This window comes from Oncorhynchus tshawytscha, linkage group LG15 (genome assembly GCF_018296145.1).
Source record: "Oncorhynchus tshawytscha isolate Ot180627B linkage group LG15, Otsh_v2.0, whole genome shotgun sequence".
In the NCBI taxonomy this organism is placed as follows: Eukaryota; Metazoa; Chordata; class Actinopteri; order Salmoniformes; family Salmonidae; genus Oncorhynchus; species Oncorhynchus tshawytscha.
In genome coordinates this window covers 30285622-30300693 of record NC_056443.1, presented here as the reverse complement: position 1 = coordinate 30300693, position 15072 = coordinate 30285622, and the positions used below count along the sequence as shown (strand labels likewise).

The following is a 15072-nucleotide window of genomic DNA, read 5'->3' as shown; positions in this document are numbered from 1 at the left end:
CTGAACGATTTTCATTGACACGGGGTGCAGGATTTTGTTTTGCCTGATTTAGATACATGCAGCTTCTCTTTTGTCATTATATGTTGCCCTAGAGGACTAAATAAACTCTTGCTCAACAGAATAATATAATAGATGGATAGAATGAAATGCTTCAATGTAGCTGACATCGGTAAAGTTTTCTCTGTCATCCGTCGCAGAGGGAGCAAAGAACGTTTAGGGACTGGGGAGAAAACACAATAAAGCAACAACAACAATAAATCATCAGTTTGACCGGTTGTAAGGGAGGGGGGGGGAAGCTGTGAAAACGACCAAACGTGTTTCTGATTTCAGATTTCAGTTTGATGTAGCTGGATTCAAGAGTTTGTGGTCACTTAGAAATGTCCTTGTTTTTGAAAAGAAAAGCACATTTTGTTGTCAGTTAAAATAAAATCAGATTGATCAGAAATAGTGTAGATATTGTTAATGTTGTAAATGACTATTGTAGCTGGAAACAGCTGATTTTTAATGGAATATCTACATAGGAGTACAGAGGCCCATTATCCGCAACCATCACTCCTGTGTTCCAATGGCACATTGTGTTAGCTAATCCAAGTTTATCATTTTAAAAAGCTAATTGATCATTAGAAAACCCTTTTGCAATTATGTTAACACAGCTGAAAACTGTTGTACTGATTAAAGAACCAATAAAACTGGCCTTCTTTAGACTAGTTGAGTATCTGGAGCATCAGCATTTGTGGGTTCGATTACAGGCTCAAAATGGCCAGAAACAAAGACCTTTCTCATGAAACTCGTCAGTCTATTCTTGTTCTGAGAAATGAAGGCTGTTCCATGTGAGGAATTGCCAAGAAACTGAAGATCTCATACAACGCTGTGTTGTCCCTTCACAGTACAGCGCAAACTGGCCCTAACCAGAATAGAAAGAGGAGTGGGAGGCCCCGGTGCACAACTGAGCTAGAGGACAAGTACATTAGAGTGTCTAGTTTGAGAAACTGACGCCTCACAAGTCCTCAACTGGCAGCTTCATTAAATAGTCTCAACGTCAACAGTGTAGAGGCGACTCCGGGATGCTGGCCTAAGTTTGTAAATACTACCAAACCATACAATTTCAATTGAGGAAGTGTGATCATAATCATTAGGATATTTCAGTGATCCGCAGTAGAAGATATCTTAAATGCCCCCTAGCCTTCAGATGTGAGCTAAACAGCTAACTTGCACAAGTGAACTTGTTCCAAACGTTTAGCTCAGTTGTATGCTACTTTGCGATCTATTGACAGAAAGGGTTAAATATTGTAGGCGCAATATTTCTGCTGATACATTTTGGGGACTTTCAATTCATTTGCAAAAAAACATATAAAGAAAAACATTCACTATGACAGTTGATACATGTAGGCCCTTCATATATAGGCTATGCCCTTCATGTGTGCAGCACTTTGTGCAATTTATCGAATCAGTTATTGTTTTCTTGCTCAAACCATGAGCAACACCTGTAAAACTCAAGACATTTCTCTCAGAACACAGGGATGTCGATTTGCACAGGACTAGTATTATCAGAGGACTTTGGAGTTTGCCCCAAAAAAACAGTAGGTTATTCTGGTTAATCATCCAGATTTCAGTTTCCATTTAACCCATCTAAACATTAAGCTACAGTTCCCTTGACATGCCATAGGCCTTGTTTGAAGTCCCTTCTTGTGACTGTCTAATTTGTTCCTCACATCATCACACATAACATAGCCCGGCAGTGCTCTCATCCTCTTTTGCCACTTCACCATATCTTTTACAAACATTACTTTTCTGGGCCTCCCTTCTTTTTATTTTCAACTCTCCTTTCGCAGCTTTTGTCTTATTGAAGTTAACTTCGACAATGTCCTTTTTGCCTCAATGGATGGATGTTAACTTTTTCTGCCCGTTCCCAAAAGCATTATCTTGTGATTGGCTGTGTAGGCAATTTGACACGGGTACAGTTAAGCTCAAAAGTTTAGGTTTAAGCACTAATACCAGATAGTGTAAAATAATGACAGAAAAACCTCAATGGATACTATATAAATACAATAACTATATATTTATGCATTTTTTTTAAAGGAATTGGTTCTTCAACCTGCCTGCCACCGAGCCACCCTTCAGCACAGTGGTGTAAAGTACTTTAGTAAAAATACTTTAAAGTACTACTGGGGAATCTGTACTTTAATTTACAATTTATATTTTTGATATTTTATATTTTTTTTATATATATTTTTTAAATATTTTATATTTTTTTTATTATATTTTCTTTTACTTTTACTCCACTACATTCCTAAAGAAAATAATGCACTTTTTATTCCATACCTTTTCCATGACCTAAAAGTACTCATTACATTTACAATGCTCAAATGGGACAGAATGAACTAACACTTTGTCCTCCCTATTGCCTCTGATCAGACGGACTCATGCTTTGTTCGTAAATGATGTCTGAGTGTTGGAGTGTGCCCATCTGTCTGTAATTAAAAATAATAAGACAAGTGTGCCGTTCTGGTTTGCTTAATATAAGGAATTTGATGTATAGCAATTACTTTAACTTTGTACTTTTACGATTGACGATTCATTTTTTTTCTACCACTGTACTTAAGTACATTTAAAACCAGATACTTTTAGACTTTTACTTTAAGTAGCATTTTACTGGGTAACATTCACTTTTACTTGAGTCATTTTCTGTTAAGGTATATTTACTTTTACTACAGTATGACAGATGAAAGGTATATTTACTTTTACTACAGTATGACAGATGAAAGGTATATTTACTTTTACTACAGTATGATATTTGAGGACCTTTTTCCAGCACTGGTGTGTTATTACCTGTAGTAATGTAGTCAGAGGGATAACTGTGTGTGTGTGTGTGTGTGTGTGTGTGTGTGTGTGTGTGTGTGTGTGTGTGTGTGTGTGTGTGTGTGTGTGTGGTGTGTGTCATTCTCAGGTCCTTTCGTATCATGCCTCTGCTGCAGAGGAAGAGACGCGGGCGCTGCAGGTAACTGCGGTAAATTACAATTTATTAACTTACCACACACGCACTTACAAAACACACACACACACACACACACACACACACACACACACACACACACACACACACACACACACACACACACACACACACACTTGTGGCCATACAAGCATTGCCAGACAGATGCCTTCCTTCAGGTTGAGTGGAAGGACCGTGTATAGATGAGGTGACTCCAGCGCATGTAAACCTAACCAATATGACGACTCACATGTAGATACTCATGCAGGCCTATGAGGATAACGAAAAAAGACTGACCATAATGATTAGGCTTTAAAATTGAGAGAGAGAGACAGAGAGAGAGACAGAGAGAGAGACAGAGAGAGAGAGAGAGAGATCCACAAATTCCAATTGGCTGTACTTAAACTCTTTAACATCATCCTCAACTCTGGCATCTTCTCCAATATTTGGAACCAAGGACTGATATCCCCAAAAGTGGAGACAGATTTGACCCAAATAACTACCAGGCGATATGCATCAACAGAAACCTTGGGAAATTCCTCTGCATTATCATTAACAGCATAGTCGTATATTTCCTCAGTAAAAAAAATGTACTGAGCAAATGTCAAATTGTCTTTTTTACCAAATTACCGTACGACCGACCACGTATTTATCCTGGACACCTTAATTGACAAATAAACAAAACAAAGGCAAAGCCTTCTCATGCTTTGTTGATTTCCAAAAAGCTTTTGACTCAATTTGGAATGAGGGTCTGATATACAAATTGATGGAAAGTGATGTTGTGGGAAAAACATACAAACATACAAACATACAAAACATACAAACAACAGGGAGGTTGAAATTGGCAAAAAACACACACATTTCTTCCCACATGGCCGTGGGGTGAGACAGGGATGCAGCTTAAGCCCCACCCTCTTCAACATATATATCAACGAATTGGCAAGGGCACTAGAACAGTCTGCAGCACCCGGCCTCACCCTACTAGAATCAAATGTCCACTGTTTGCTGATGATCTGGTGCTTCTGTCCCCAACCAAGGAGGGCCTACAGCAGCACCTAGATCTTCTGCACAGATTCTGTCAGTGTCATGCTCTGACCTTAGTTCTTTTATGTCTTTGTTTTAAGTATGGTCAGGGCATGAGTTGGGTGGGTTGTTTATGTTATTTTTTCTATGATTTGGGATTTCTGTATTTGGCCTGGTATGGTTCTCAATCAGAGGCAGCTGTCAATCGTTGTCCCGGATTGAGAACCATACTTAGGTAGCCTGGTTTCACTTTTGAGTTGTGGGTGCTTATTTTCCGTGTCAGTGTTTTGTTCCACACGGAAATGTTTCGGTTGTGTTTTTTCACGTGGTCGTTTATTGTTTTGTTCAGTGTTCATTATTCTTATAAAAAAAACAAGATGAACACTTACCATGCTGCGTATTGGTTCGATCCTTGCTACTCCTCCTCAGAAGAGGAAGAGGAAAGGCGCTACAGTCAGACCTGGGCCCTGACTGTAAAACTCAGTAAGACCAAAATAATGGTGTTCCAAAAAAGGTCCAGTTGCCAGGACCACAAATACAAATTCCATCTAGACACCGTTGCCCTAGAGCACACAAAAAACGATACATACCCCGGCCTAAACATCAGCGCCATGGTTAACTTCCACAAAGCTGTGAATGATCTGAGAGACAAGGCAAGAAGGACCTTCTATGCCATCAAAAGGAACATAAAATTTGACATACAAATTAGGATGTGACTAAAAATACTTGAATCAGTTCTAGAACCCATTGCCCTTTATGGTTGTGAGGTCTGTGATCCGCTCACCAACCAAGACTTCACAAAATGGGACAAACGCATTCTGCATACAAATTCTGCAAAAATATCCTCCGTTTACAACGTAACACACCGAATAATGCATGCAGACCATTCTACAACCACCTTAAAGGAAGCGATTCCCAAACCTCCCATAACAAAGCCATCACCTACAGAGATATGAACCTGGAGAAGAGCCCCCTAAACAAGCTGGTCCTGGGGCTCTGTTCACAAACACAAGCAGACCACACAGAGCCCAAGGACAGCAACACAATTAGACACAACCCAAAAAATTAAAACGCTAACTACAATGCTATTTGGCCCTAAACAGAGAGTACACAGCGGCAGAATACCTGACCACTGTGACTGACCCAAACTGAAGGAAAGCTTTGACTGTGTACAGACTCAGTGAGCATAGCCTTGCTATTGAGAAAGGCAGCCGTAGGCAGACATGGCTCTCAAGAGAAGACAGGCTATGTGCTCACTGCCCACAAAATGAGGTGGAAACTGAGCTGCACTTCCTAAGCTCCTGCCCAATGTATGACCATATTAGAGACACATATTTCCCTCAGATTATATAGACCCACAAAGAATTCAAAAACAAACCCATTTTGATAAACTCCCATATCTATTGGGTGAAATACCAGTGTGCCATCACAAAAGGAAGATTTGCACATAATATGACATTTGAAATGTCTTTATTCTTTTGGTACGTTTGTGAGTGTAATGTTTACTGTAAGTGTTTTCTTGTTTATTTCTCTTTTTGTTTATTATCTATTTAACTTGCTTTGGCAATGTAAACATATGTTTCCCATGACAATAAAGAGAGAGAGAGGAGCGAGGAAAGAGAGGTTCTAATCTAAAAGGAGAGAGAGAGAGAGAGAGAGAGATCCTTTGTGCATTAGGGGTGTCCTGTCTGCTCTGGGTAGAAGTGCTGTCTGTCAGCTAAAGGGGAGGCGAGCCGAACACGGATAGATACTCTCCCTGATCACAGCTCATCAATTATTAATACCTGCTAGAGATCCCTGGTGCTTAGAGAGGTGTGTGTGTGTGTGTGTGTGTGTGTGTGTGTGTGTGTGTGTGTGTGTGTGTGTGTGTGTGTGTGTGTGTGTGTGTGTGTGTGCTTATGTGCATACATATAGTATATGTGTGTGTGTGTGTGTGTGTGTGTGTGTGTGTGTGTGTGTGTGTGTGTGTGTACGTGCGTGCATACCGTATGAGTGTATATGTGTACATCCCTCTCACACACTCCTCTCTCTGTTTGTGAAGGTGGCCACTGTTCCGTCGGCCCAGTCTCTGCGTCTGATGGAGTTCAGTTTCAGTGACTTTGAGCTGTCCGACGCTGAGACCACTCAGGCCACCATACGCATGTTTGTAGACCTCAACCTAGTCCAGAACTTCCAGATGAAATACAAGGTGTGTGTGTGTGTGTGTGTGTGTGTGTGTGTGTGTGTGTGTGTGTGTGTGTGTGTGTGTGTATACGTGACTATGTGCATGTATGTGCACATACCTGTATGTGTGTGAGTACATATATGTGTGTTTGCACATTCATAACAACAGCTCACCACCCTCTTAATCAGTATTCCTTAACACACCACAGTGGCCTTGTCATGCATCACTCACAATAGATGACTAATGACATCATAACTTATAGAATGCGAAGGACTTTGAGGTTCAGAAAAAGGTCATAATGAATGTCAATTTTTATTATCAAATTATTATTGAACAAATGTGTGAGTCACTATGCATTGGCTGATAGGGAGTTGATTGGAAGCTTATGCCAGTAAATGGATGGACATGGAAAGATTGGATGAACAGAATCCAGTGATTCTATTAGCAGGGTGGTCTAAGTTTTCCTATAACACCAATCAGATTGCCAGTCTGGCCAATTTGAAGCTCTACTGCTTGAGAATGTACAGATACAATTAAAGTCACTGTCATTCTGTCTGTTATCTATTTTCTTGTTTAACCTTTCCCTCTCTCTTGCTGGCCATTTTTGCCCCCTCCTCCCCCACCTCCTCTTCCCCTCCAACTCCTCTTCCCCTCCTCTTCCCCTCCTCTTCTTCCTCCTCTCCTACCAACTCATCTTCCCCTCCTCCTCCCCTCCTCCTCTTCTTCCCTTCCTCCTCCCCTCCTCTTCTTCCTCCTCTCCCACCAACTCCTCTTCCCCTCCCCTCCTCTTCCCCTCCTCCTCCACTCCTCCTCTTCCCTTCCTCCTCCCCTCCTCTTCTTCCTCCTCTCCCAACACCTCCTCCTCATCTCTCCCTCTTTCTCCCCACTTTGTCTTGTCTATCTCCTACTGTGTTCCTTCATATCCCCCTCTCTCTCCCCCTTTTCCCTCCGTTCCCCCTCTCTCTCTCTCTGTAGAGTCTGTGCCAGTGGATCCTGAGTGTTAAGAAGAACTATAGGAAGAACGTGGCCTACCACAACTGGAGACACGCCTTCAACACCTCCCAGTGCATGTTCGCCTTGTTCAAATCTGGCCGGTTACAGGTGAGTTCAGACAATCAATGGCCAGCATGGAAGGGGTGCCGGGTCACTCCGTCCAATCAATAAATAATATATCCCCGGCAGGAGGTCTTATTTGTGTCATTCCGACCAATGGCTATTGAGTCAACATGCTGTAACTGTGCTGTTTCCGGGTCAGTCCGACCACTGTGTTCTGTCAAGTCAGCATTGGCTTCCAGTTACCTTAATATAATAATATATATATATATAATTAAATACCAAATGTTGTACCTCTGAATGCATTACTCTGGCGTCTTAGTTGGAAGATATCAGATGTAATATGATATAAGAAGAATCATTATCATAAATAGTCAAAGACACTTGAACAAATAAGTACTGTATCTCAGACAGAAACAGAACTCAACGTATCCCAAACACTCAGTTCCAGTCCAACCCAGTTCCACTCCAACCCAGTTCCAGTCCAACTCAGTTCCAGTCCAACCCAGTTCCAGTCCAACCCAGTTCTAGTCCAACCCAGTTCCAGTCCAACCCAGTTCCAGTCCAACCCAGTTCTAGTCCAACCCAGTTCTAGTCCAACCCAGTTCCAGTCCAACCCAGTTCTAGTCCAACCCAGTTCTAGTCCAACCCAGTTCCAGTCCAACCCAGTTCTAGTCCAACCCAGTTCTAGTCCAACCCAGTTCTAGTCCAACCCAGTTCCAGTCCAACCCAGTTCTAGTCCAACCCAGTTCTAGTCCAACCCAGTTCTAGTCCAACCCAGTTCTAGTCCAACTCAGTTCCAGTCCAACCCAGTTCTAGTCCAACCCAGTTCTAGTCCAACCCAGTTCCAGTCCAACCCAGTTCCAGTCCAACCCAGTTCTAGTCCAACCCAGTTCTAGTCCAACCCAGTTCCAGTCCAACCCAGTTCTAGTCTAACCCAGTTCTAGTCTAACCCAGTTCCAGTCCAACCCAGTTCCAGTCCAACCCAGTTCTAGTCCAACCCAGTTCCAGTCCAACCCAGTTCCAGTCCAACCCAGTTCTAGTCCAACCCAGTTCTAGTCCAACCCAGTTCCAGTCCAACCCAGTTCCAGTCCAACCCAATTCTAGTCCAACCCAGTTCTAGTCCAACTCAGTTCTAGTCCAACCCAGTTCTAGTCCAACCCAGTTCTAGTCCAACCCAGTTCCAGTCCAACCCAGTTCTAGTCCAACTCAGTTCCAGTCCAACCCAGTTCTAGTATATAACCCTCGGTACACACACCAAGCTCTGTTCTGATGACTACATGCTCTGTTCTGATGACTACATGCTCTGTTCTGATGACTACATGCTCTGTTCTGATGACTACATACTCTGTTCTGATGACTACATGCTCTGTTCTGATGACTACATGCTCTGTTCTGGTGACTACATACTCTGTTCTGATGACTACATGCTCTGTTCTGATGACTACATGCTCTGTTCTGGTGACTACATGCTCTGTTCTGATGACTACAGACTCTGTTCTGGTGACTACATACTCTGTTCTGATGACTACATGCTCTGTTCTGATGACTACATGCTCTGTTCTGGTGACTACATGCTCTGTTCTGATGACTACAGACTCTGTTCTGGTGACTACATACTCTGTTCTGATGACTACATGCTCTGTTCTGATGACTACATACTCTGTCCTGGTGACTACATACTCTGTTCTGATGACTACATGCTCTGTTCTGATGACTACATGCTCTGTTCTGATGACTACATGCTCTGTTCTGATGACTACATACTCTGTTCTGATGACTACATGCTCTGTTCTGATGACTACATACTCTGTCCTGGTGACTACATACTCTGTTCTGATGACTACATGCTCTGTTCTGATGACTACATGCTCTGTTCTGATGACTACAGACTCTGTTCTGGTGACTACATACTCTGTTCTGATGACTACATGCTCTGTTCTGATGACTACATGCTCTGTTCTGGTGACTACATACTCTGTTCCGGTGACTACATGCTCTGTTCTGATGACTACATGCTCTGTTCTGATGACTACATACTCTGTTCTGATGACTACATGCTCTGTTCTGATGACTACATGCTCTGTTCTGGTGACTACATACTCTGTTCCGGTGACTACATGCTCTGTTCTGATGACTACATACTCTGTTCTGATGACTACATGCTCTGTTCTGGTGACTACATACTCTGTTCCGGTGACTACATACTCTGTTCTGATGACTACATGCTCTGTTCTGATGACTACATGCTCTGTTCTGGTGACTACATACTCTGTTCTGGTGACTACATACTCTGTTCTGATGACTACATGCTCTGTTCTGATGACTACATGCTCTGTTCTGGTGACTACATGCTCTGTTCTGATGACTACATACTCTGTTCTGGTGACTACATACTCTGTTCTGATGACTACATGCTCTGTTCTGATGACTACATGCTCTGTTCTGATGACTACATGTACTCCCTCTGTTAGATTAAAGGTTACTATCCAGGTGTTGCTAACAAATAGCTGTTGAGTTAATGTGTAAGCTGCTCTCTCAAGCAGACAGTGCTAAGCAACTGACTCCCCTCTCTGTGTGTGTGTATGGACGCGCGTGCATGCGTGCGTGCACGTGTGTGTTGAGAGTTGTTGTGTGAGTGTGTTTGCCCAACCCTTGTTGTCTCGCGTGTCGTAATACTGGCCTGTGATAAGTACCTGTGTCCTTCCATAGAGCTAGAGGAGTATATAACAGCTGTGGAAAGATGTGTTGAGGTGTGTGTGTGTAGTTGTGTGTTCATGGTCTATACTGTATGTGTTTAGCTGGTGGCCTGTGATGGAAGTTGGTGCATTAATACTATGACTGTTCATAATGAACGACATCTTAGTGGATGGTGTGATTCATTCTCTCCTCTCCTCTCCTCTCCTCTCCTCTCCCCTCTCCTCTCCTCTCCTCTCCTCTCCTCTCCTCTCCTCTCCCTCCTCTCCTCTCCTCTCCTCTCCTCTCCCTCTCCTCTCCTCTCCTCTCCTCTCCTCTCCTCTCCTCTCCTCTCCTCTCCTCTCCTCTCCTCTCCTCTCCTCTCCTCTCCTCTCCTCTCCTCTCCCTCTCTTCTCCTCTCCCTCTCTTCTCCTCTCCCTCTCCCTCTCCTCTCTCTTTCCCCTCCATCTCCGTCTCTGTCAGAGTAATATGACTGATCTGGAGACCCTGGCCTTGATGATCGCCACTCTGAGTCATGACCTGGACCACAGAGGGGTCAACAACTCCTACATACAGAGGTAGGCTGCAGTACTGTGTGTGTGTGTGTGTGTGTCACAGAATCTCACAGTGGTTGTGTGTACGTCTCTATCAGGAGTGACCATCCCCTGGCCCAGCTCTACTGCCACTCCACCATGGAGCACCACCACTTTGATCAGTGTCTCATGATCCTCAACAGCCCAGTAAGATCACACACACACACACACACACACACACACACACACCCTTATGAATTAATTCCACTATTCACTTAGTTAATTCTTCATTTATTCATTTGGAATAATAAGGCATTGTTCACCATAATGTATTTATCATGCGTGTCAGGATTCTATTGGTGTTTCCTCATTTTCTCTTTGTAGGGCCAATTCCATGAGCTCCAGCTGCTAGTCTAGTCTAGGAGATAACACTGCTATGGTGTAATTAAGCACTGTGAATAAGAGACCTGATTCATCTTCATGGACACAAATTCACTGGAGAGCATCAGTTAGCTCATCTGGATGTAGTAGACACACACAAACACATCATTAAACACACACATTGCAAAGATAAGGAGAACAGATCCAATTGATGAATTGACTGTTTTCTAGTATTGTGGAATTGTGCTGCCATGGCAACCATGCTGTAGTTTAACCTAATAATGGCGCCGGAGGGAATGGCGGCCATTTTAAGGTGTTCCTGACCTATTGTGCTATTTGGTGTGCGGTTTTTTTGGCGCTGATCTGAACTTTTTTTTTGTACATAATGTTTCCACCATTGTTTCCTATGACGGAAAATAACTTCTGGGCATCAGAACAGCTATCACTAACCTCGTTTTGAATGAGGACTTCTACTTCAATGAGTCGGAGGTGAAAGACATTGATTATCGCGGTTCAGGCCCTAAATCCCAACACTCGAAGAAGGATGAGACACCGCTATAGAGGCCGGCGTGCGGGATACCTGACGAGACTACATCGGAGAGTGGATAAATCGCCTCTACCCTCTGTTTTATTGGTGAACGTGCAATCAATGGAGAATAAACTGGATGAGTTCTGTTCGAGACTATCCTATCAATGTGATTTGAAGAACTGTAATATCATATATTTAATCAGAGTTGTGCCTAAAGAAGGACATGGAAAATATAAATGTAGCTGTTTTTTCTATACATCGGCAGGACAGAATGGCGGCTGCGTTCTGAGTTCTGTGAAGGTTTTGCGATAGAATGCACATATTAACAGAGGTGACATCACAAAGGTCAAAGGTTAAAAGATCAACAACTTATGCAGGTGTTCCTAACCTAACATTGAAGGTCAGAGGAGGGGGTGTGTCTGTTAACAAGAACTGGTGCGTAATGTCACATTAAGGAAGTCTCGAGGTTCTGCTCGCCTGAGGTAAAGTACCTCATGATAAGCTGTAGACCACACTCTACCAAGATATTTTGTGTAGCTGTCTATTTACCACCTCAAACTGATGCTGGCACTAAGACCCTGCTCAACAACCTGTATACGGCCATAAGCAAACAAGAACATGCCTACCCAGAGGCCGCGCTCCTAGTGACCGGTGACTATAGAACAGCAGACTCTGGTAAGACAAGGGGTGGTGGTCTATACACTGTATCAGCAGGATAGAACAGCAGCCTCTGGTAAGACAAGGGGTGGTGGTCTATGTATATCGGTAAACAACAGCTGGTGCACGATATCTAATGAAGTCCTGACGGGCCGCTCCCAGGTGGTAAGGGTAGGTAACAACACATCTGCCACAGTGATCCTCAACACAGGGGCCCCTCAGGGGTGCGTGCTCAGCCCCCTCCTGTACTCCCTGTTCACTCATGACTGCACGGCCAGGCACGACTCCAACACCATCATTAAGTTTATCGATGACGCAACACCGACAACGGTGAAACAGTCTATAGAGAGTAGGTTAGAGACCTGACCGTGTGGTGCAAGGACAACAACCTCTCCTTCAACATGATCAAGACAAAGGAGATGATTGTGGACTACAGGAAAAGGAGAACCGAGCACACCCCCATTCTCATCAACAGGGCTGTAGTGGAGCAGGTTGAGAGCTTCAAGTTCCTTGGCGTCCACATCACCAACAAACTAATATGTTCCAAGCACACCTAGACAGTTGTGAAGAAGGCACGACAAAACCTATTTCCCCTCAGGAGACTGAAAAGATTTGGCATGTGTCCTCAGATCCTCAAAAGGTTTTACACCATTGAGAGCATCATAAAGGGTTGCATCACTGACTGGTATGGCAACAGCTCGGCCTCTGACAGCAAGGGACAATAGAGGGTAGTGCGTACGGCCCAGTACATCACCGGTGCCAAGCTTCCTAACCATCCAGGACCTCTATACCAGGCGGTGTCAGAGGAAGGCCCTAAAAATTGTCAAAGACTCCAGCCACCCTAGTCATAGACTGTTCTCTCTGCTACCGCACGGCAAGCAGTAGCAATGCAGGTCTGAAACTAAGAGGACAGTGAACGGCTTTTACCCCCAAGCTATAAGACTGCTAAATAGTTAATTAAATATCTACCCGGAAAATCTGGATTGACCCTTTTTGCACTAATCTCTTTTGACTCATCACATACGCTGCTGTTACTGTTTATTATCTATCTGTTGCCTAGTCACTTTATTCCTACCTACTGTATACAGTGCCATTGGAAATTATTCAGACCCTTTGACTATTTTCACATTTTGTTCGGTTACAGCCTTCTAAAATGTATTCAATATTTTTTCCCTCATCAATCTACACACAATACCGCATAATGACAAAGAAAAAAAATGTTTTTAGAAATGTTTGCTAATTTGTTAAAACATTTTTTTTTAAATATTACAGACCCTTTACTCAGTACTTTGTTGAAGCACCTTTGGCAATGATTACAGCCTCGAGTCTTCTGGGGTATGAAGCTACAAGCTTGGCATGCCTGTATTTGGGGAGTTTATCCTATTCTTCTCTGCAGATCCGCTCAAGCTCTGTCAGGTTGGATGGGGAGCATCGCTGCACAGCTATTTTCAGGTCTCTCCAGAGATGCTCGATCGGGTTCAAGTCCGGGCTCTGGCTGGGCCACTCAAGGAGATTCAGAGACTTGTCCCGAAGCCACTCTTGTGTTGTCTTGGCTGTGTGCTTAGGGTCATTGTCCTGTTGGAAGGCGAACCTTCGCCCCAGTCTGAGGTCCTGAGCGCTCTGGAGCAGGTTTTCATCAAGGAACTCTCTGTGCTTTTTCCTCGACCCTGACTTGTCTCCCAGTCCCTGCCACTGAAAAACTTCCCCACAGCATGATGCCGCCACCACCATGTTACATCGTAGGGATGGTGCCAGGTTTCCTCCAGACGTAATGCTTTGCATTCATGCCAAAGAGTTAAATCTTGGTTTCTTCAGACCAGAGAATCTTGTTTCTCATGGCCTGAGAGTCTTTAGGTGCCTTTGGCAAACTCTATGCGAGCTGGCCACTCTACCATAAAGGCCTGATTGGTTGAGTGCTGCAGAGATGGTTGACCTCCTTGAAGGTTCTCCCATCTCCACAGAGGAACTCTGGAGCTCTGTCAGAGTGACCATCGGGTTCTTGGTAACCTCTCTGACCAAGGCCCTTCTCCCCGATTGCTCAGTTTGCCCGGGCAGCCAGCTCTAGGAAGAGTGTTAGTGGTTCCAAACTTCTTCCATTTAAGAATGATGGAGGCCACTGTGTTGTTGGACCTTCAATGCTGCAGACAATTTTTGGTACCCTTTACCAGATCTGTGCCTTGACACAATACTGTCTAAGACCTCAGGATCAATTTTGAGTCTCATAGCAAAGGGTCTGAATACTTATATAAATAAGGTATTTCCGTTTTTTTATATTTACACATTTGATAAAATTTCAACAAACCTGTTTTTGCTTTGTCATTATGGGGTTTTGTGTATAGATTGTGGGGGAATTTTAGAATAAGGCTGTAATGTAATAAAATGTGGAAAAAGTCAAGGGGTCTGAATACTTTCCCAAAGGCACTGTATGTACATACAGGATATACCATTTGTGCAATTACAGATTTATTTTGTTTTTACCATTTAATCAGAACCAGCCTTTTGATATGACATAACGGGTTTCTATTTACCAATACCATATGTTGGTGTAGGGGAGATCACGCGTGTCGTAGAAAAACTAAATTGAAAAGGAATTAGTGCAGGTGCAAAAATAAGTGAACCCCAAGTTGCATTGGTTAAATCAAGTAGGTAAGTAGTATCAGGTGGGTAAATAATTGGGTACAAAATGAACCAATCAAAGGAGAGATCATTAGGAAAGAGTTTGGGTTGGACTCTGACAGAAATAAGAAACTTAGTCAGTTTGGTGTTACCCATCCAGCTGAATACAAACCACACCATGCAGAGAGGATAGGAGATCTCAGAGGACAACAGGACGAGGGTAGTGAGAGCACATCAGTCTGGGGAGAAGGCTATAAAATCATCTCAAAAAGATTTGAGCTCCTTCAGTCCACTATGAGGCAAATCATTTACAAATAGAGAGCATTTAACATGACAGCAACTCGGCCTAGAAGTGGACGCCCTTCCAAGGTATCCCAAAGAGCCACAAGAACAATAATACATTAGGTTCCAAACATTACAAACAATAATACAAAGCCATCCCAAACAT

At 43.3% G+C, this 15072-nt stretch overlaps 1 protein-coding gene across 1 annotated transcript in view; it reads left to right on the top strand.

Moving 5' to 3' along the window:
* Nucleotides 1–15072, top strand: part of LOC112214814 (cGMP-specific 3',5'-cyclic phosphodiesterase) — a 93207-nt gene that overhangs the window by 65939 nt on the left and 12196 nt on the right. Inside the window, 5 exon segments of the mRNA XM_042297814.1 lie at nucleotides 2948–2998; nucleotides 6057–6203; nucleotides 7155–7280; nucleotides 10392–10486; nucleotides 10561–10648. Of these exon segments, the coding sequence (XP_042153748.1) occupies nucleotides 2948–2998; nucleotides 6057–6203; nucleotides 7155–7280; nucleotides 10392–10486; nucleotides 10561–10648 (507 nt within the window).